The sequence below is a fragment of the Aedes aegypti genome, chromosome 3 (genome assembly GCF_002204515.2).
Source record: "Aedes aegypti strain LVP_AGWG chromosome 3, AaegL5.0 Primary Assembly, whole genome shotgun sequence".
NCBI classification, from domain to species: Eukaryota; Metazoa; Arthropoda; class Insecta; order Diptera; family Culicidae; genus Aedes; species Aedes aegypti.
The window spans coordinates 36,156,538-36,177,665 of record NC_035109.1 but is presented as its reverse complement, the minus strand read 5'-3'; the positions used below and the strand labels follow the sequence as shown (position 1 = coordinate 36,177,665).

The following is a 21,128-nucleotide window of genomic DNA, read 5'->3' as shown; positions in this document are numbered from 1 at the left end:
CTCAATTTTACATGCTCACTAGCGCCACCTAACGGCAAAATCGCGAACTAAACTGTTCGCTTTCCGGATGTCCTTGAACCCCTGAGCAACTTTGCCGAAGACCCGAACTTTCTATCTCTTATGGATCACAAGCTAGAACTAGTTTGAAATGCTCAATTTTGCATGCTCACTAGCGCCACCTAACGGCAAAATCGCGAACTAAACTGTTCGCTTTCCGGATGTCCTTGAACCCCTGAGCAACTTTGCCGAAGACCCGAACTTTCTATCTCTTATGGATCACAAGCTAGAACTAGTTTGAAATGCTCAATTTTGCATGCTCACTAGCGCCACCTAACGGCAAAATCGCGAACTAAACTGTTCGCTTTCCGGATGTCCTTGAACCCCTGAGCAAATTTGCTGAAGACCCGAACTTTCTATCTCTTATGGATATCAAGCTAGAACTAGTTCAAAATGCTCAATTTTGCATGCTCACTAGCGCCACCTAACGGCAAAATCGCGAACTAAACTGTTCGCTTTCCGGATGTCCTTGAACCCCTGAGCAACTCTGCCGAAGACCCGTACTTTCTATCTCTTATGGATATCAAGCTAGAACTAGTTCAAAATGCTCAATTTTGCATGCTCGCTAGCGCCACCTAACGGCAAAATCGCGAACTAAACTGATCGCTTTCTGGATGTCCTTGATCCCCTGAACAACTTTGCTGAAGATCGCTTCTTTGCAAGTCGTAGGGATCTCGAGATATAGCAATGTGAAATATCCTGTTTTGAGGTGATGCTAAACTTTTTGGGGGTGATTCATTATTCAGCTGGGTGTTGCAATACTTATTTCAGTGAGTCCGTATTTATGACGGGTAGTGTATGTTGACAGGGAAAATAGGTGGGCTTTGTTTCTGCAAATCTGGAGCGTCTGTTCTCTATGTCAGGGGCTGCTAATCATCGTCCGAGTGACATAGAAGGACTCTAAGATAAAGTGTGCACTATGGCTCTCCGAACATTTAGACTGACGAACTCTGCCCAACCGGAATCGTTCATGCTAGCAACATCTGAACTTCGTGGCGGTAGAGTAATTGGCTTAACCAGCTCAATCGCCTCTAACAAAACATCCATGTTTGAGTCGGTCTAACGTTTGTTCTGTTCCTTTTGGAACGGCGAAACATCGCAAGAAGATCCATTTTCAACTATTGGCACCTTGAGCGAACTGGCTGTGGTTTGACTCTTTTCAACGTTTTTCAATTTCTCCGCCTCCAGTGAACAGTGATTTTGCAAAAGGTACCACAAATTCCTTTCGCTCGTTCCGTTGATATCATGTTGGGAACGACTACTACTCTCAACGCATGACGATTCCGGAGTACACTGAGGAAAGCAAACGTAAGACTGTCATAAGATTTGCTTATGGAATTACGACACAAGAAAAATCTTTGAAATTCATAAGACCATCGTATGGTTTTCGGCAGATGTTGTTTCCATAATACACCTCAAAGGAATTTCGTAAGATGATCTTATGAACCAGCATTGACTTGATAACAAAATCCATAGATAGTCTTATGAATTACGTTCTGATCCATTCTTGGTTCCGTAATATTGGAAGTACACAAAGACAATTCCAATTCCAGGATAGCTTATTGAGCACAAAGAAAACAAGCTAGTCCATTCCTCTGCAGACAGCTACTGACTGATAACTCAACTAGCAACTGCTGTTCCTTTTATTTCATCCAGGTATCTACAATTCATTTCCACTAAGCACAACATAACATACCTCTAAATACTACCACCGACGATTCCCGTATATTCTACCTACGGGTGCGACACTACAATCTCAACACTCCTCCTTAGTGTCGTCATCCGGATTGTTCCTCCAGTCGCCAAACTCCTCGTCCAGGTCCACAAAGCTCTTCCAGGTTCTACCATCTCGCCCATCACAAAGGTCGTCCAGGTTCTACCTTCCGAAGATCACGAAGCTCCTTCTACTTATCCACCACGAAGTTCAGGTTCTACCTCCTAACGGATCACGAAGCTCGTCGAGGTTCTACCTTCCGAGGATCACAAAGCTCCTCCTCAACTCGAGCCCTGTACAAGTGGCCCGACTCCGATGCTTGTACATGCTCCGACCAATCAGCAGCTCCTCCTACGGATCCCGTGCGGCGCTACACGGCTTATGCGGCCGATCCTCCTGTAGGGCACACTCGCAGATGAACCGTCCCTGGGCCCATAACCTATTGGAAGTACACAAAGACAATTCCAATTCCAGGATAGCTTATTGAGCACAAAGAAAACAAGCTAGTCCATTCCTCTGCAGACAGCTACTGACTGATAACTCAACTAGCAACTGCTGTTCCTTTTATTTCATCCAGGTATCTACAATTCATTTCCACTAAGCACAACATAACATACCTCTAAATACTACCACCGACGATTCCCGTATATTCTACCTACGGGTGCGACACTACAATCTCAACACATAAGACTGTCTTGTGTAATTTGAGCTTTAGATTATAAATTTCAATGAATGAATAATACTAATCCGCGTTGAAAAATAGGTTAACCAACTTGGGAAAATCAAATTTTCATCCATTTTGTTACGCCGCAATTCGATCAAAGCACTTTACTGTAAGCATTACAATCGATTTGCGATACGACAAAATGGATGAAAATTCGATTTTCTCTAGTTGGCTAACCTATTTTGAACGCGAAGAAGTATATTATAGCAGCGAAACATTATTTAGAAAAGTTGTGAAGAACGCCTGAATTGTTGCAGGTTTACTTTAGGGGCGGATTAATGGATGAGGGGGGTTTGTGATTTCTTACGCGTCATACAAATTGTTTTGAATTTTCATTCCCAAATCTTATTGTTTGGATCCAATTCCTTAATCTGTTCGAAAGAAAGTGTTAGTTACAGCGGAATTGATGATAAATAGAAAATATTTACCCTTTGATGCATTAGAAACGGAGTCAGCCAGCGACAAATCAGCAAACACGTCCATTTCGGAAGCCATATTGAATTTCTGATAAAGAAATGGCTGTACCGAGAAAATTTGCCTCACGTGGTTCTTCACAATGATGAGCAATGGGGTTCATAAGCGTTCTTATGACATTGACCATTGATTGTTATGAAAAAATTACACTTGTCTTATGAATCTCAATCTCGTCGAATGAAATACACAAGTGTCTTATGAACCAACAAAAAAATAATAAAAAAACGCGTTCATTAGTGTGATCTTATGAAAATCATGCGAGATTTTTGCCTCAGTGTAATATAGGCGCCAAATTGTGACGTAGTTGTGGGATGATTTGTTAATTGGGATTTCATACTGATTTATCTTATATTTCTAAAATTACTGCAATAATTTTCAGAAATTGTTAATAATAAATGTTTGACGTTTCTTGCAACGATTTTTTTTATTCAATCAATCCAAAAACACTGAACAAATATGTGAAAATCCAGAATGTTTTTCAACTCATATTTCAATGCAATATATAACACCAAGAAAATATTGTCTCTAAAATGATTTGTGCCATAAGAAATTATAAAAATGAGTGTAACGGAAACTTCAAAATAGGTACCGTAGATTTTTTTCTGTAAAAAAGCTGGATATCAATGATAGAAATATCAGCCACCTAACCTGAAAGTTCCCACATAAAAGAAATACTTATATGACACATTGGGAATTTATAAAAACTTCTCTGAAAATTCTCAGATACATGCTTTGTACATCCAAAACATGTTGTGCTTTAAATGTTATCTGTGACTGTTATCTGTGACCTTGTTAAATTTTCAAATGCCGACCATTCTTAAAACTATTTATTAAAAATCCTGAATGCATAACATGTGTTTTAGAATTATCAAGTGTGGTCTATTATAATTTAAAAATGTCCTTGATTGGAGATATATCGATCCAAGGTTAAATATTCCAGGAATTAGTTAAGTTTGGAATTGATTAACCTTCAGATGTGTGTCCTAATAGGGTTATGAGTAATTATTATCAAATTCTCCCGTGTTAGCCTTTTCGCCCCCTTTCTGGATTTTTCGCCCCCCAAATTCTGTTTTACAAATTTTCGCCCCCTCGAGCCTGAAAATCGTTACCAGGGGGGCGAATTCGCCCACTTTGGGAATCACTGGTGTAAACAGTCCGACCGCAAAAAGAAGACTGAGGGAAGAAGCAGGACCGGTGCGCTTTTATAGTGGGAAGCGGAACCCAAAAATGTGCTTGAACGTGATTGGTTAGATAAGAAAGGGGTCAACATTTTACGATTTTTCAATAGTTTGTTGCCAATAATCAATAGTGTCCTCCATTTGAATCGACGCGTAGATAAATTTCCGATCGATTGATGTATAAATATTGAAAATCTATCGACAAATGGCTGAGTTATTAGCGTTCAAAACCTGAACATTTTTCGTTACATGCTCAATTTTTCGTTTTTTGAAATTGTACCGTTTTGATTCATGTTACGGACAGCTTTTTATTCCGGACACTCTACTTTGTATGGGAAACATTTCACACGAAATGTTTCAATTTTTGCCGTTCAAAAGTTCTCACTTTCAAGGCTTGTTTTAACAAGCATTTTCCATAGATATCTATGAAAATTTATAATGCCCAATTTCTTTAGGCGTCTCTCTAGTGGTTTAACGATTTCATTTGATAATTTGACTTTTCTATTTATGATTTGTTTAACCTGTCCGGAATTCGAATCGAAGTGTCCGGAATATGAGGCGAAAGTTAGGAAGCGTCCGGAATAAGAATCATGTAAAGTCCACACATTTCTATTTATTTAAAATTATTCATGTTTCGGAATCGAAATCTTCACTCACCATTAGAAAGTTAAGGGGTTTGAAGGTTCGATAACGCGGAGGAATCATACAGAATGATTTATTTTACATGCTTTTTCGTGAGTTAAACTTCACTGAGGCCTTAAGTGTCCGTAATATGAATCAAAACGGTACCCCCATATGTTGCCGAAGGACGTTATCCAACGTCAAAAGAATTATGGCGAATGTTGGATCGCAAAGATGCGTCGATCATTGTTCACGAGAAGATCTATTGCAACACTGGAACATGGTGCTATTCCGTTAGGTCGAATGCCGTTCGGCCGAATGCCGTTAGGCCGAAAGGGTCGTTAGGCCGAAAGGGTCATTAGGCCGAAAATGTCCGATAGTTCTTATGAATCGTAAGGTCGAAAGTGTAACTAACAGGGATATGTCAGGATAATTTGCATTACTGCATTGCTAAATTTCAACTTTTTCGACCCCCTCCCACCCTTGGTCACAAGACTTTGCAATTTTCCCGGGATTCGACTTCCCGGGAAACGGGAAATAAAATAGCCATTTCACGGGAAATCCCGGGATCCCGTGAAATTTTCAAGAACGAGAAAATAAAGCAAATTTGATGGAATTTTTTTTTGAGTTATTCGTATTTCATGTATACATATTTTATTCCAGTAAATTTGTATGGTTACTTCTCTTTTTCGTGAGTTTGTGTTTCAAGCAATCCTTTCAAGCACTAGAATAAAAACCAACTAGAGTCATATCTTAAAAATTGTGACTGTTACATCCATGAAAACTTTATAAGCCCACTCAATTCATGAAGAAAAAAATCCTTTGTTTACTATAGCTCATAATCATTTTTGAAAAAACATAGCGTCAAAAACATATACATTTTAGCAACACCTATTTGATTTCGGAAAACAAAAAAACCAACATCAAATTGTTGGTAAGAATAAGATGACAAGGAAATTGTGCGAGGGTTTTTGTTTGAAAATAGATGGTCAATCCTTTTTTCAATAGAACTGCCCGGATAATACGGGAATCCCGGGAAACAGAAAATCATTTCCCGGGAAATGTTCCCGGGATTGCAAACTCTATTTGTCACACTTTTTGAAAAAGTCCTCTGAAATGTGTATTGGCTTGTCACACTTGGCTCGACCGCTCAAAACCACCACCCCCCCCTCCCTTTTGGAGCGTGACGTAATTTGTGCATGACCTCAAAACACGGAATTAATTTTCAGGTCAAATGGATTGTCAGTGTTTAGATCAGATTAATTTGAACATCTAGTCATCCTAGAAACGTGTTTTTGGTTTCCTTTTTCACTGTTTTGTTTTGATTCTGCGTTCCGTTCCACAGCGTTCCTTCTTACTTCACTCCGTTCCATGAGCTAAATGACGTTTGAACCATTTTTAATCTGAACGATGTGCAAATTAGCGGGGTACAGATTAAAAAGTGTTCAGATTAAATGTGGTCAAACCAATGGGGGTACCCGGTACCTAGAAGCCTACAATATCCGTTGTGATATATATCTAGAAAGAACAGCCTATGACTAAAAAAGGAAAAAAACACTGATAAATGTATTAGTCATTTGAAAAAGTAGTAAATGATAAAATGTTGTTTCGGCCTAACGACCCTTTCGGCCGAACGAACCGAAATGATTTCCGGTCTGCCTCTTCCAACGTCCACGCTTCGTGCCCGCAGAGAGCCACCGGAAAAATCAATGTGGCGAATTTTATTTCCGTTTGCAAGTTGTGGGACTAAGCTGGTTACGTAGTTCGTAAGCGTAGCTATATTCGCAGCCACAACATGACTTTTCAAATTACCGTCGTTATAATTAGAAACAACTGACTTAACTTACCGGAGTGGCCTTAATATGATTGTTTGTATAGTTTACTGGGGTAAGTTTAATTTGACGTTGTTTCCTAAGTAATGTGTTCAGCTTAGAAATTAACGCTTAAGGTAAACAAGTAAATTACGTGCACACAAACATTGTTAAGTGTTGATATATGAAAGAAAAATATAAGAGTGAATTTAACTCAATAATTGTTATAAGAGCATGTGATTACTGTTATAGTCAGCCACTTAAAGCACGTATTATCCATTTGTATCAAATCTGGGAATACTTGGTTGCTCTGGGATGCTCACGTCACTATCAGAATGAACATACGCGAATGTCTTTTACGAGGCCACTGATCTCCATCTAATGTTTGCAACTTATTCTTACGGCATTCACATTAAATAACCAGCTCACTGAAGTATGCCATATTTCATTCGCTTAATAGTCTTCGCTCCTTTCTTTAAATCAATGTGTTTAGAGAGCAATGGATCAGCACATATACAGAGCATATCGACTCTGAAGTATCATGAGGGCATACTTACAATCAACGTTTTCTCGTCATCGTTATCCTCTTAGATTTATTATTGAAAACTGATCTTCCTTTTGAATCGCTTTACAGTGTTGTACCATAAGGGATCGGGATGTCGTAAGATAGAAGCATTGCAGAGGTTTTTATTTTGACGAAAGAGCGGATCGATGAAGTCAGATAAGCCTCTATTAAAATATATTTTCGTCACTGAGTCGAACGCGAACTTGAAATAAATAAACATATGACGAATAATTCTATTAAAATCTATGAACATGGCAGAAGGTAAAGAAACTTGGAGACCTACGCATCAAATTATTGTGTACTGAAATCAGAAAAAAAAATGCTAAATTTAGCCAAATTGGGTCCTTCAATTTGTAATGAAATCTTGTTTTTATTTAATAACATGAAAAAGCATGTTACTGTAATTATTTAAGCAATTTTTCCCGCTCAAATAATGGCTATATTATGTTAAAACTTTAATTTAAAAATTTGGTCCATACATGAACCTTGACACTTTTGATCATGTTTGACGTTCGCTTAGTCGTCAAAAACACCACAGGGGTTTTAGTTCGACCACTGGGGTTATTCCTATCTGACATTTCGTAAGGGACACGGAAAACAAAATACACCCAAAATTTGAGTTTAAGCCAAAGGATGTGACAAAATCTAATAAAAATGTTTTTGGGCTTAAATTAACGGAAAACATTAGAAAATTGAGTAAACATGTGTTTTTGGCCTAAACTTAAGCGTTTGGCACTAAAATTGGGACAGGGCTTTAGGACCCAATTACTTATCTTCAGGTTTCTACTGAATTCGAGCAATTTAATTTGCTGAAGATATCAGATAGGCAAATTTTAGCATAATATTTCTGATTTCAACAATTTCATCAATTGCGGGGTAGCACTTCAGTGAATCACTGTCAAGTGATAAGCAGTAAGTATGGAAATAAGGCATTATGTCATTGTGCACAAGTGGTTAAACGTTGAAATATTTATTGAGCTATATATGTTGAATGAATAACTGACTCACATGATAAATAGCACAGCAAAGACAAATTTTTGTGTTACAAGGCACAACTAAAAATACGATAATGTTTCAAAAAACATACATATTTTCCTGGTATGCTCTTTATAGTCCTAGGCAAATAGTCCTGACGAAAACCAAAAAAACTTGAAGAGTACTTCGTCTACAAGCGAGGTTCGGTGATAGACGGTCAATAAAAGCAACCAACATGTCCAACCTCATGGACATGGAGTCAATGTTAGCCAAATTGGTTGGAACGTCTGCGGCAGCGACGATAAAAAACTGTCGTGACATCATACACAACCAAAACAGATAAGTCAGTGTATAATTGTGTGCCACAAGCGCGTTCGTTAGTATTCCCTTCAAACCGGTAAATTGCGCCGCTCGCTCCGTTATCAACGTTCAGTTTGATTGTTGACTCTCGCCGCAACAGAATCGAAACGCGCACTTATTGTGGGTGACGAAACGTTTAAGTTGTTTATCCGGTGTTTGTATTGTTTTGCTGTGTTGTAACTTGTGCAACGTCTAAAGGTGAAATTTCGAAATTATGACGGCACAACCCGTTTCCGGTGAACCGCAATCGAGCAGCCGAACGGTGATGATCGAGAATGATCCCGCCGTGAAGATCAACAGTGAGTGAAATACGCTTTTTAGTGATCAATTGAGATTCTGGAACAGCAGAAATCAAAACAGCGAAGTCGTAAAAGTCATATATTTGCACTCAAATTAACCTTCAAAGTGTGAACAATCTGCAGGAGATATTTTGAATTGACCAAGCATATGGGAACAATCCATTGCTAATCAGTTATTTACTACCTTTCAATCAACCGTCAGATATTCAACGCGCATATTGCTTGATAAACCGGTTATCTGGGGCTGTTGTGCACATCTATTGCAGTGTCTTCATATACAAATTGATAAACAATCAACGTGTATTGATTGAGATGTTACAAAATAGTACAGCAATGTTGTTGGGGGTGAATTGAATTCATCTGCTTATAAGAGAAACAAAATCTCTTTCAGTTATCTTAACTTTACCAAGTAGCGTATTTATTGAGGCAATAGAGATTGCAACGATCTTTGTCTAAAATTACTGATTATTTCATTCGACATTTCTTACAATCTTTCAACATTGGATTTGTAACTTAATGATATTATATCCGGAAGGGAGCTACAGAATCATTTAATTTCCTTTAAGTTTCTGTTTTAAAGTGTCTTTAAAGGAATTCTTGGATAAGTTTCTGTATTATGCACGGCATTTTAGTATGCTGACAGTTAAACTTTGTTGAACGCTTTGAAGGCACGTGGAACGGAACAATTCATAGGAAAATAAATGGTGGAATCGCTCTACAAATTGCAATTCTACGAATCCGCAAATCATTGAAATTTTGTCTTGGTTTCTGATGTAGATCTAGGAGGCAATCAAGATGAAGTGTTTAATTTTATTATTGACATAATTTTACTAGGATTTCTCAGTAAAGCTTAAAGAGGTATTCTAATTTAGAATATGCCTTGGAAAAACACATAATTTCCGGGAACTCTGTCAAAATTATTGAAAATCTTGGATAGTTTTTTCTGGGTAATTCCTTATAAAAATGTCTTGCCAGAATATTTAAAAAAAAATCTTAAAAAAATGGTAGAATCACTAAGAAGTTTTTTTGAAAAATCACTGCTTTCATTACTTGAAGAACTCCTTGTAGTAATGGAAGAATTCAATAAAGGCTCCCTGGAATAAAAAGAAGGACGTATTCAAAAGGGTTTCCCACTATCTGAGGAATTCTAACTTCTAAGACAAATACAAGAAAAAAAAATCCTCAGATATATCTCAGAATGTAGGCGTATTTGAAATAATTATGCCTAAATGAGTTTTTAAAAATATTTTCTCGATTTTCTTTTCGACGAAATCTCAAAAGAATCTCTGGATACGTTTAATAAAAAAAATATGTTGGTTAAATCCATGGCATGATTTTATATAAATTACCAGGAAGGTTTTTTAAAGAAATTCCCTGATGAATTATTAAGGGTCACCCAAGGTAAAATTATTTCTGATGGATATATTTCAATGATCAAAAAACTAACATCTGAAACAATTTTAACTTACAGCCACTGTTCAAAATAAAATCCTCAATTAAAAAAAAAATAATAAAATATACATTTTGCGTTTTATCTGTTCGTTTTCAAGTTTTCCCCCTAAATATTTCTCCCCGCCTCAGACGCTAGTGGTCTCGGACGCAAAAGAAAATTAATGTTTGCATTTGTCTAAATAGTAAACAAAAAAATAATGTATTCGAAAAATATCAAACGTTGCGATTTAAACAAAGGTGTACACCTTAAGCCATAAACTCATGCATATATCACATACATACTGACGTAACAGTTAGAAAAAACCGTGATCAAAATCATAGTTACGAGTACTCGTACGCCCAATGTTAAAATTACAATACTTGGCCGAGTTGGTTGGTTTGACTTTATTAACGAGATTTTGGCCGAGTTATTGCCAATAGTATTTTATTATTTATATAGAACTTACCGTAATGCATCAATATTCGGACACTTAAGGAGTCTCAAAAGTTAAACTCTATTTTGAATATGTTTCATACACATTTAATAAAAATTCTGTCACTCAACACCTTATTTCATAAAACATCTTGATCATCATGCTCAATTTTACGATAAAATCTAGCACGAATTTCTCTTAATAAACATAGTGTATCTTGTCGCTAAATCCGGACACCTGAAGCAAATGTAGTCTTTAAATCCGGACACTTTTGGATCAAAATCCGGACATGTATTTCATGGTTTATTATTTATTGCAAATGCCATGAATTGTATGAAAACTAGTTTACCTACTTTGATACTTTGATGGCTACAGCGAAGCGTCACGCCATTGCCGGGCGTATTGTAGAGCTCCATCTTCGTCGGCCTTGGGTGAAACTTCTCCAGTTGCTCCGAACGTTTGTCCGCAGCACTTTACGCTCGAAAACACCGAAAGCTTTCCGGTCTGACTCTTTCAACGTCCACGCTTCTTGCCCGTAGAGAGCCACCGGAAGAATCAATGTTTTATACAGGGCGAATTTTGATTCCGTTTGCAAGCTGCGAGACCTAAGTTGGTTACGTAGTCCATAAAAGGCCCTATTCGCAGCCGCAACACGTCTTTTCACTTCGCGGGAAACATCGTTGTCACATGTCACAAGTGTTCCAAGGTAAACAAATTCTTCAATAACTTCAAGCACATCCCCATCAAACACTACCTCAGCACCTACACCACCAAGCCTGACTCTATCTCTACCTGCAACCATGTATTTCGTTTTGGTAGAATTAATAGTCAGGCCTATCCTCGCTGTCTCCCTCTTCAGAGACACGAAGGCCTCCTCCACTGACCTGCGATCGATTCCAATTAGATCTATATCGTCCGCAAATCCAAGGGGTATATGCGACCTCGTGATAATAGTACCATTTCTCTGCACGCCAGATCTCCTAATAGCACCCTCGAGTGCAATGTTGAACAGTAAATTCGAAAGTGCGTCTCCCTGCTTCAATCCGTCTAACGTCACGAACGAGGTTGACACCTCGTCTGCGATCGGAACACTTGATTTCGAACCATCCAGCGTAGCACGGAAAACCATTTTCAGACATTATCTGCCAAAGCTCATTTCTTTTCACTAAGTCGTACGCCGCCTTGAAATCAATAAACAGATGGTGAGTCTGCAAGTTATACTCCTGAAATTTGTCTAAGATCATTCGCAAGCTAAACATCTGGACCATTGTCGAACTGCCCTCACGAAAACCAGCTTGGAATTCTCTAACGAAGGACTCCTTGAGCGGTCTCAGTCTGTTAAACAGGATGCGCGACATAATTTTGTACGCCGAATTCAGCAGGGTAATTCCACTGTAATTGGCACACTCCAGTCTGTGCCTTTTCTTGTAGATAGAGCGAATGAGGCCATCCAACCAGCCGATGGGTAATCCTTCGTCCTCCCATACCTTCAGAAGTACTCGGTGGATCGACTGGTAAAGCTGCTCACTTCCGTGCTAGAGAAGCTCGACCGGGATCTCGTCCTTCCCAGCGGCCTTACAGTTCTTCAGCTCGCTGATAGCCTTTTTAACCTCTCCTATGGTCGGTGGGTCCACAGCTTGATCATCGTCATCTATGTCCATCATGTTCCTCGTTACATTTCCATTTTCACCGTTCAACAATTGCTGAAAGTGCTCCTTCCTCCTGGCAGCCACCGCCGTTTTATCGGCCAGTAAATTCCCTTCTCGATCATTGCACATGGCGGGCTCTGGTACGGTATTGTGCCGCGCACCATTGACCGTTGCATACAATCTCCGCATATCATTCCGGTTCATGCTTTCTTGTGCTTCAGCTACAACACTTTCTTCGTGCTGCCTTTTCTTTCTGCGGTGAATTCGCTTTTCTTCGGCTCTCGCTGCCCTGGATATCGACACAAGCATACGGCTTCTGGCGACATTCTTCATGTCTGTCACTCTCTGGCACTCTTCATCAAACCAGTCGTTTCGCCTTCGTCGTTGACCAGTGCCAATCACTTTCCGCCCCGTTGTTGTCACAGTTTCGTGGATAGGGTCCCACAGACTGTCGACGTCTCCAGCAACGATGATTCTTCCCAACTGCTCGTCTAGTTGCTGACGATACTGTGCATCTACCCCATCAGTCGACAAGCGTTGTATATTGAAGCGCAGCGTTCTGTTTGTTGTGGAACTGGTGACGCTGGATAACCGCGCCCGAATTTTAGCTACAACGAGATAATGATCTGAGTCGATATTAGGGCCTCGGAAGGTCCAGATATCAATGACATCTGAGAAATGTCGCCTATCAACCAGCACGTGGTCTATTTGGGAGCAGGCATCGCCACTTGGGTGTCACAAGGTGTGTTTGCGGAATTTCTTTCGTGCGAAGTAGGTACTACTGATTGCAATCCCTCTAGCAGCAGCGAAGATTACTAGCCGCAGGCCATTATCATTGGTAACGGAATGAAGGCTTTCCGTTCCAATGACGGGTCGGAAGAAATCTTCTTTCCCAATCTGCGCATTTGCGTCGCCGATGACTATCTTGACGTCTTGTTTTGGGCACTCTCCGTAGGCCTTATCCAGGCTTTCATAGAAGTCATCCTTCATGTCATCGGGCTTATCGTTCGTTGGCGCATATATGCTGATCAGGCTGCAGTTGAAGAATTTGCCCTTCATTCTCAACACACAGATTCGGTCGCTTACCGAATAATTCGCTTCATCTGCTTCCCAATCACTATGAAGCCAACTCCACGTTCTGCTCTGTCGCCACCGCTGTAGTAGATGTGGTACTTGAATGAAGTGTTGACGATGGGGTCCACCGCTCGGAATTCGCGTTCTCCGGTTCTCGGCCAGCGTATTTCCTGGATAGCTGCCACGTTCACGCCGATATTCCGCAGCTCACGAGCCAGGAGTCCAACACGCGCGGGTTCATTCAAAATTCTCACGTTCCAAGATCCAACTTTCCAATCATTGTCCTTTATTCGTTGCCGTAAAATCAATCCGTTTGCTCTACTTTTGCCTTTCTTGGTTGGTGAAGAGTTTTCGATAGGCCACCTAACCCAATGTCATATATAACAGGTCCGGCTCTTAGTATGTGTTTGCTTGTATTAGTCACGAAAAAGATGTAAACAAACGATCAGCTGATGGTGATGACAAGGCTGCGAAAAATTTTGTTCGCAGTTTCCTCAACGTGACGTCATCTTCGGCTGCTTCGTGAACTTTCGGCTCGCCGAAGATGGCATTGCACAACTACCACTTCAAAACTGATGTTATCACAAATACTGATTTGATGTTCGCCCGCACCTCTAAATACCCCACATCGCACCTAACCAGGGTTGCGTTACATGCATCGTGCTAGAGGAGCTGCCTCCTCGGTGCTGACACGATACAGCATTGTCCGTTTGTTCTTTACATGATGACCACGGTCATAGCCATCACAAAAATCCACTTTTATCAGAGCTTTGGACACTAGGCTTTGGAGGACTAGTTTACATATCACATTAAAATCAATTTTAAACATGGCACATACAGTACAAAGTCCTAAAGAATTCCACGTGAGCAAATATTGGAGTTTAATAACCCGAACTTGGCTGACTTGTTGCGGCATAAAATGATGTGCTGATAACTTATGATGCTTATATTGGCACATATCTGAGTTTACTTCCGAAACATTTGCACAAGTCGCAGGTTTTACTTGTCACATATAAACACAAACATGTAAAACACAGGGCATTGCTACGATGTTTGGATTCAGAATCACTTGCCTCTAATTCCAGACAGTCCCATTAAGCACTTTCAATTATATCTTCACAACATTTTGCATGACTGTTGTATCGCAAAACTGATTCACTAGCAACATTATTGGAAGACTACATGATGAGCTCTACCATTTTTTTGTTTCATACTTTAGTGAAGTTTGTTCAAAATGAGAAATTTAATTTTTGGCCTTAATAAATTAATTCCACTGTCTAACTTTTAAGCAACTGTATTTTGTCTTCTTCAATGGGACAGGCAAAATACAGTTTCAAAAAAGTCGGACAGTGAAAAAGTGTTTAATTGACAACTGAAGACTGACAGCCAAAAATCACTTCAATATTTGATAATTTCTTCAAATATCAAATTCCAAGAAGCTTGAGTTAACATTTCTTGTTGGATTCATCAGGAAGTCTTCAGCAAGTAGAAAAACTAGTATTAGATTCAGAACATTTCTTTATGTGTCAATATACCCTGACTCTTGTATGAACGCTTCGATGATCTAAGCAATTCTATTAGAATTGAAGTTAAAACAATTGAGGTATTTCTGTTGAAATATTTAAATTAGTTTTTGGAGTAGCTCTCAGAGACATTGAGACCGACTTTTTTTTAAGTTGGTACAAATTGCATTTCAGCAAGTATTTTTTGAGGAAATTTTAGGAAAGTGATTTTTGAAGATGAAGATTTGAGGCGTTCTTTACAGCAGAATCACAAGAGAATTATCAGAATAAATTTCTGAAAGTAATAAATGATAAATTATTAAATAATAGGCTGGAAAATTTTGACAAGGAATACAAGAAGATAATTATCGAAGCAACGAAGGTAGAGCTGAGAAAAAGTGATTCTTTGCAAATTATCTCAGCCCTGCTAACAAATTAAACCCAGGCAGACAACAGACAACTTCTCCAATTTCCTACAAAACAATCAACGTCTCATTTCCTATTGACACATGGCACCCATTTCCACCACCCCCCATTTCTCCATCTGGCCCATGTTTGTCTCTGCTGGCGCGCATTCGAACGCCTCTCGGAATAATTGCACGAAAGACAAGAATGTTTCTCTATATTATAATATATGTATGCTTTCACCAAATGCAATCACATTGTTTTCCCGCACATTCTCACCCCGGATGTTCCACGTTCCATCGTACCGTGAAATGGGGTAACCCTGAGTGTATGTTTTTAGAAGAAAATCAAAATATTTCTGTATTTCGTTTAAAAGATTTCTATTTCACAAATTAAATGCAAATACTGATACCTTTGTTATTGATTGTAGTTAAAATAATGCATAACAATTCATTTTGAATGCACTTTTAATTTTTCATACAATCAAAAATCGACTAGTGGTTTTGGGGTAACTTTGATAATGAGTTCCATGGAAATCCACAACATGAAGTATTATATTAATACTTTTTGATTTTGCATTCGGTCTGCTTAACTGATTAGCAGAAATTATTTATTATTACTTAGATACGCTTAGTTGGACTATCAAAGTTGCCCGTTTTACAGTACACGATTACTCCAACCAAGCAAAATGGAAGACAGAACCATACCAAACCCAGGACGATGAAAATATCATAAAGTCAACCAACCGGAGCGGAAATCATGTGCTAGAATTCCTAATTAGCTCCGGAATCCGAGTCTGTTTTTTCCCTCCACCCACATCCCAACACAAAAATCTATCCCCAAATGGTCGCCAAAGAGCCGAAGATCGGTTAATCTTAATGGAAGTGTTTTTGGCTCCGATTACTCTCTGATGGTACGGAATGAAGGAAGGAATTGGATTTTTTCCCTCTTGTCCGTCGCCGCGATCTGTCATCGTGGTCCACTAATCTTTCAATCTTAATCCGCGAAGTGTACTAAAGCGCCCAGATTGTATGGTCTCCGAAGAGAGGGATTTGGGGCAACTGAATGGCAATAAACATACCTACTAGATGGATGGATGGAGAAACGTTGGATGAGAATGGGTGGACACAGATTGGAATTGTTGAGAGCTTCGAGTGGGGGATTAGGTTGTTTGCTTTCGGTTCAACCAAAGGGTTTAAGGATAGTTTCTTCTCACTATTTCTATTACCTATTTATGACTAACCATTTCCACATTCCTTCTCTCCATGACCAACTGCCATCGCACAACTATGCAAACAGCGACAAATGACAGCTGTCCATTCCGTCCCAACAACCAGACAATCCCAACCCGGAAAAAGATAGTAATTCCCCGTTCTCGATTTGCATGCCCGCCGCGAAACAAATCGCCTCGCCCTGAGACGCTCCGTGGCGGTTAAGCGTTACAAATTTGCACTCTCACTTCTTCTCCACCTCGAAACCATTAATTACACATCATATTTATAAATCAACCAAATGAGCTGCAACAGCAGAAGCAAAAGCAGAAAGCAGCAGCGGCATCCCATGTCAGAACAACTCATATCGCAGTGGAACAGTAAATTTTCCCACTCAATCCGATGAAATGTGTGTGGATGAATGGTTTGGCTATTAATGTCGGCCTTCCATAAAAAATCTACTCTTTGAGTGCTAAAATTAGAATCGCTTTTTTCTCCTAATTTTAATACCCCCCCTCTTGTGAGAACCCGAAGATGAGTGCAATGATTACTCGTGGGTAAACATTTTTTCTGCAACTATATACTGCGCACAGTGGTTCCATTTGTTCCAAAGGCTGTCATGAACCATCCTACAAAACATGTGATCACAACTGTGAGAAATTTCCGAAATAATTATGTTCAAACTATCAAAAACACTCTTGTGGTCGTTGTCATTTGTAACACTTAAAAAAATTAATTTTAGATTTCTTCAGGTTTGTAAAATATGAAGTCTAGAAAAAGTGGGAAAGGAAGCCAAGACAAATCATATTTTTGAGGATACAGTGTTGCTGAATATACTGATTTTGAAATGAAAACTTCAAATAGATTTGTCTTTGAATTAGTAGAGACATTTCACAGTAGAATAAACTCAACTCCCCGAGGAGTTTTGATATTAAAAAGTCCAATTTTTCCATGTAAAATCACAAGCAATCTTCATTCTTAAAAATAATGAAAATTACTCTGGACGTAATTCTGGTTATGACTGAATGACACATGATGTAAGTGATGGAATGACACAAAAACGTGTCCTTGAAGATGTATTGAACAAAAAATGTAATTTTACATGTTAAAGGACACGAAAATGATGGAACTGTGATCGATATTTCCCGAATCAGACACTAAGGTATTTGAAATTAGACACAAATTTTCGTCATTCGGTTCGCTTCTTTTATGTGCATCCCAAAAGACGTAAATCACATTATTTTTTGGTACTGTGTTGAATTCCGACGAGAATTTCTTTGCTCAATGAAAAACAAAGGTATTCTGGGCTGATAAGGAACTTAGAAAATAATAGGCATTTGAATAAAAAAATCCCAAAAGTGTTGCAAGATCGACCGCTTTTATACAATTCTCGCATACTCTGAGATAACGCCCTAAAAGCCATTGGTAACCACGTGTGTAGCTCGTTGTTTTTGAGCAAATGAAAGAATTAGCACCCAAACCAACATCACGGGCAGGTAGATAATGATCTTTTTTTCCCTATAGCGTTGGTCAATAACATGGAAATACAATCAAATGCTCAGAAAGAACGAGCTACACACATAGTTACCAATGGCTTTTAGGGCGAGATCAGAAGTTATGCGAGAATTGTTCTACCGTTAAGTCACCAGTTACCGTGCAGCCTCCATTCACCGTGCACATATACAAATTCCTACAGAATATTCATACAATTTTCACAAATTATTTTTTTGTTAGCTAAATAAGATAAAACTGATGAAATGAAGTAGTTCTTGTCACAAAGCATTTTGAAAAACATGGTTTGTAAAATGTGAATACCCTTAGTAGCTCCACCAACAACGTTTCTCCAATAAACAAAATTAAATCATGATGAAAACTATACGCACAGTAAATGGAGCACTAGCGTGCACGGTAAATGGTGACATAGAATGATACGAGGCGATCTTAACATGACGTTTGTAAACATAGTTTTTGAGTAATTTTTTGTTATGCATCATTTATTTTAGATTTTTTACTGAAATATGGTACAATTGCACGCTTCGTAGTGGTATTCTAGTTTGCTTTATATCATTTGGAAAAATTAAATGATGTTTTGAAGTGCAGATTTTTCTTAAATGCACGGTGAATGGTAGCTTGACTTTACAATTCAATCATTATTAAAAGACAACAGGTCTACTTTAACCAACCATGAGGTGACAGTGTTGCAATATTTGGTAATTTTAAATAAGTAAATAGGTGTTTTACCGATTGTACCCCGTTTGGCATAAAGTCGTTTGGCATAATGGTTGTTTGGCATAATGGTCGTTTGGCATAATGGCCTGAGAATGAATATTTATCCTAATGAATATATTAGGACTTAGAATGAATATCGGCATTTTCGAAGCTTTGACCGAGATCAACACCAACGAGTCCATAGCAAAAAAAAATCTTGGGTTCTCAATACGCGTGGCGGTTGTTCAGAGATATTGTAGTGACATTAGAGAACATAAATAAACAAAACTCGTGACGGGTCTGGTGGAAGATCTTTTCGGAATAATAATTTCCTCCACATCCCAGAACATAGAGTACCTTTGAGCTTGTTGTGATATGCATATTAGAAAATAGTAAGTTGACAAAAAAAGTTCGCAGTTATTAATAAAGGAAAAGCTCGTAGAATATTTCACGGCAGATCAAGCTCTGTCCCAGTTTGGACGTAACACTTGATGAAAATTACTTGGAAAAAGAAGGGAAAATGTATTTGCTAAATATTAAAAGCTCTTATCCAAAGATCTTCTCACAGCTTAACTCAAATCAACAACACAGTTTTGAAAGAAAATATTTGTAGCAAAACTTTCGAACTATTCAATTTTAATTTTAATTTTTAAAGTGTTCATCAAAAGCACTGCAAATTATTTATTCATATGAATTATGAATAAATAGGTTGAATATTGGCAGGATCTATAGTAATTATCATTCTAACAGCACGTCTTGCAAGAATTTATAAAACAACTAAATAAAAAAAGGGTTAACTTAACTAAATAATTGCTTAACTAAATAATAAAATTTAAAACAGTATTAATATAAAGAACAGCCTATTTTTGAAAGAAGGCAAAATTTACGATCAAACCAATATAAGATTGGACGCCAAAAAATTATTGCAGCATAATAAAACGAATTCAAAATCATCGAAGTAATTGTGCTACTTTTCCCCGAATGTCGTATCTATTAATGTCGGTTCTCCAAATGCCAGTTCCACGAATGACCGTTTTCCCCGAATGCCTTTTCTCCGAATTCCCCGAAAAGTGCTGCAGTTTAAATAGGTGCTGTAATAGTCTTCAGTGGCTGGATGGTGAACGAAAAAGAACGATAAGCAATCAAAAGAAGGAGGTATTCTGTCATTCTCGGCTATACACATGTTGGCAAAAATGCTGAGGATGGTAACATTCGAAAGAACCGCCAATTAAATAAAGAAGGGTGCATATCAGATGGCCAGTTCGTTCACCACCCTGAAATGTGTAAAGTTACGATAATTATGAATGCCAAAAACTTTTCGGGGAAGTGGATTATTCGGGGAAGCGGGATATTCGGGGAACTGGCGTTCGGGGTAACGACATTCGTGGAACCGACATTGAAGAAAAGTAGCACAACCAGTGAATCAATTGTCACCCAACACGCAACAACAAAGACATTGTCATCTCCTATTCTTGTTGCAACAATTTCGTTCCGCAACATCAGTTTATCATCACTTGAACAGAATATGACAATGATCGATCACCACGTGCCAATCGATTTTCTGGGCTTTGCATTGCAATTTTTGAGAACTTTCTCCATGTTGGTAAACATTGACGCATTATCCAAAAGCATTCAACGAAAAGTTTGGTTTTGTGTATAAAATAACTGATTAATCGCGAGTTGAAAAGGTTGCAACAATGTTGCGCTCTGTGATTGTCATGACAATTTTTCTTTTGATTGTATCCTTATCCGCAACAGTAGGAACAAACGGTTGTGAGCGAGCTTGCTTTGTTGTTTTCTTTTCGTCTATTTTGATGACAAATTGATTCGCTGATCACAACCTATCGAAGTAACTGCAGCACTCGATTTCTCTTTTCGCTGATAACTTGAGCAGCTCAATATTATCGATTGCAACCCTTTTGTCAGTTTCAAACAAAAACGATATTCGAAAATATAGCTCCAAAGAGCAGCTTATGTATAAAAGAAGGTGTAATTCATTTAAATTTTAAATCAACGGTTTTATACCTATAATTACGTTTGCATCATGTTTAGAAAAAAAAAAACATAAAATGTTTGAAAGAAGGGTAAATTTGTGCTGAATGTATCAAAATCTTCAGTTCAAAAATTTATTCCAACAGTGTAGCTCAAAAGAAGAATTAATATTTGAAAGAAGGGTAATTTCTGGATAGATAATAAAATACTATTGGCAATAACTTTCCTTATATGCTTTAGTTTATTCAAGAGCATATGATTGTTGAATTAAGTGACATTTTGTGCTAATTGATTCCACAACAAGCCTGTTATCATCAGAAAGATTCAAGAGAAACGGTAAAAACGAATGTCATCTTAAGAAATTTTTGGTTTCAGACTCATTATGCCAAACGACCATTATGCCAAACCACTTTATGCCAAATGAACATTATGCTAAACAACTTT

At 38.3% G+C, this 21,128-nt stretch overlaps 1 protein-coding gene across 4 annotated transcripts in view; it reads left to right on the top strand.

The window, feature by feature from the left end:
- Positions 1-21,128, top strand: part of LOC5575395 (erythrocyte band 7 integral membrane protein) — a 217,672-nt gene that overhangs the window by 126,751 nt on the left and 69,793 nt on the right. The window contains exon 1 of one of the 4 annotated variants that reach the window (XM_001661864.2): positions 8,536-8,778. The exons of the other annotated variants lie outside the window; for them this stretch is intronic. Coding sequence (XP_001661914.1) covers positions 8,694-8,778 — 85 coding nt within the window. The 5' untranslated portion in view covers positions 8,536-8,693. Of the gene's footprint in view, positions 1-8,535; positions 8,779-21,128 lie in introns of those variants that run through there. 4 annotated transcript variants of the gene reach the window in all.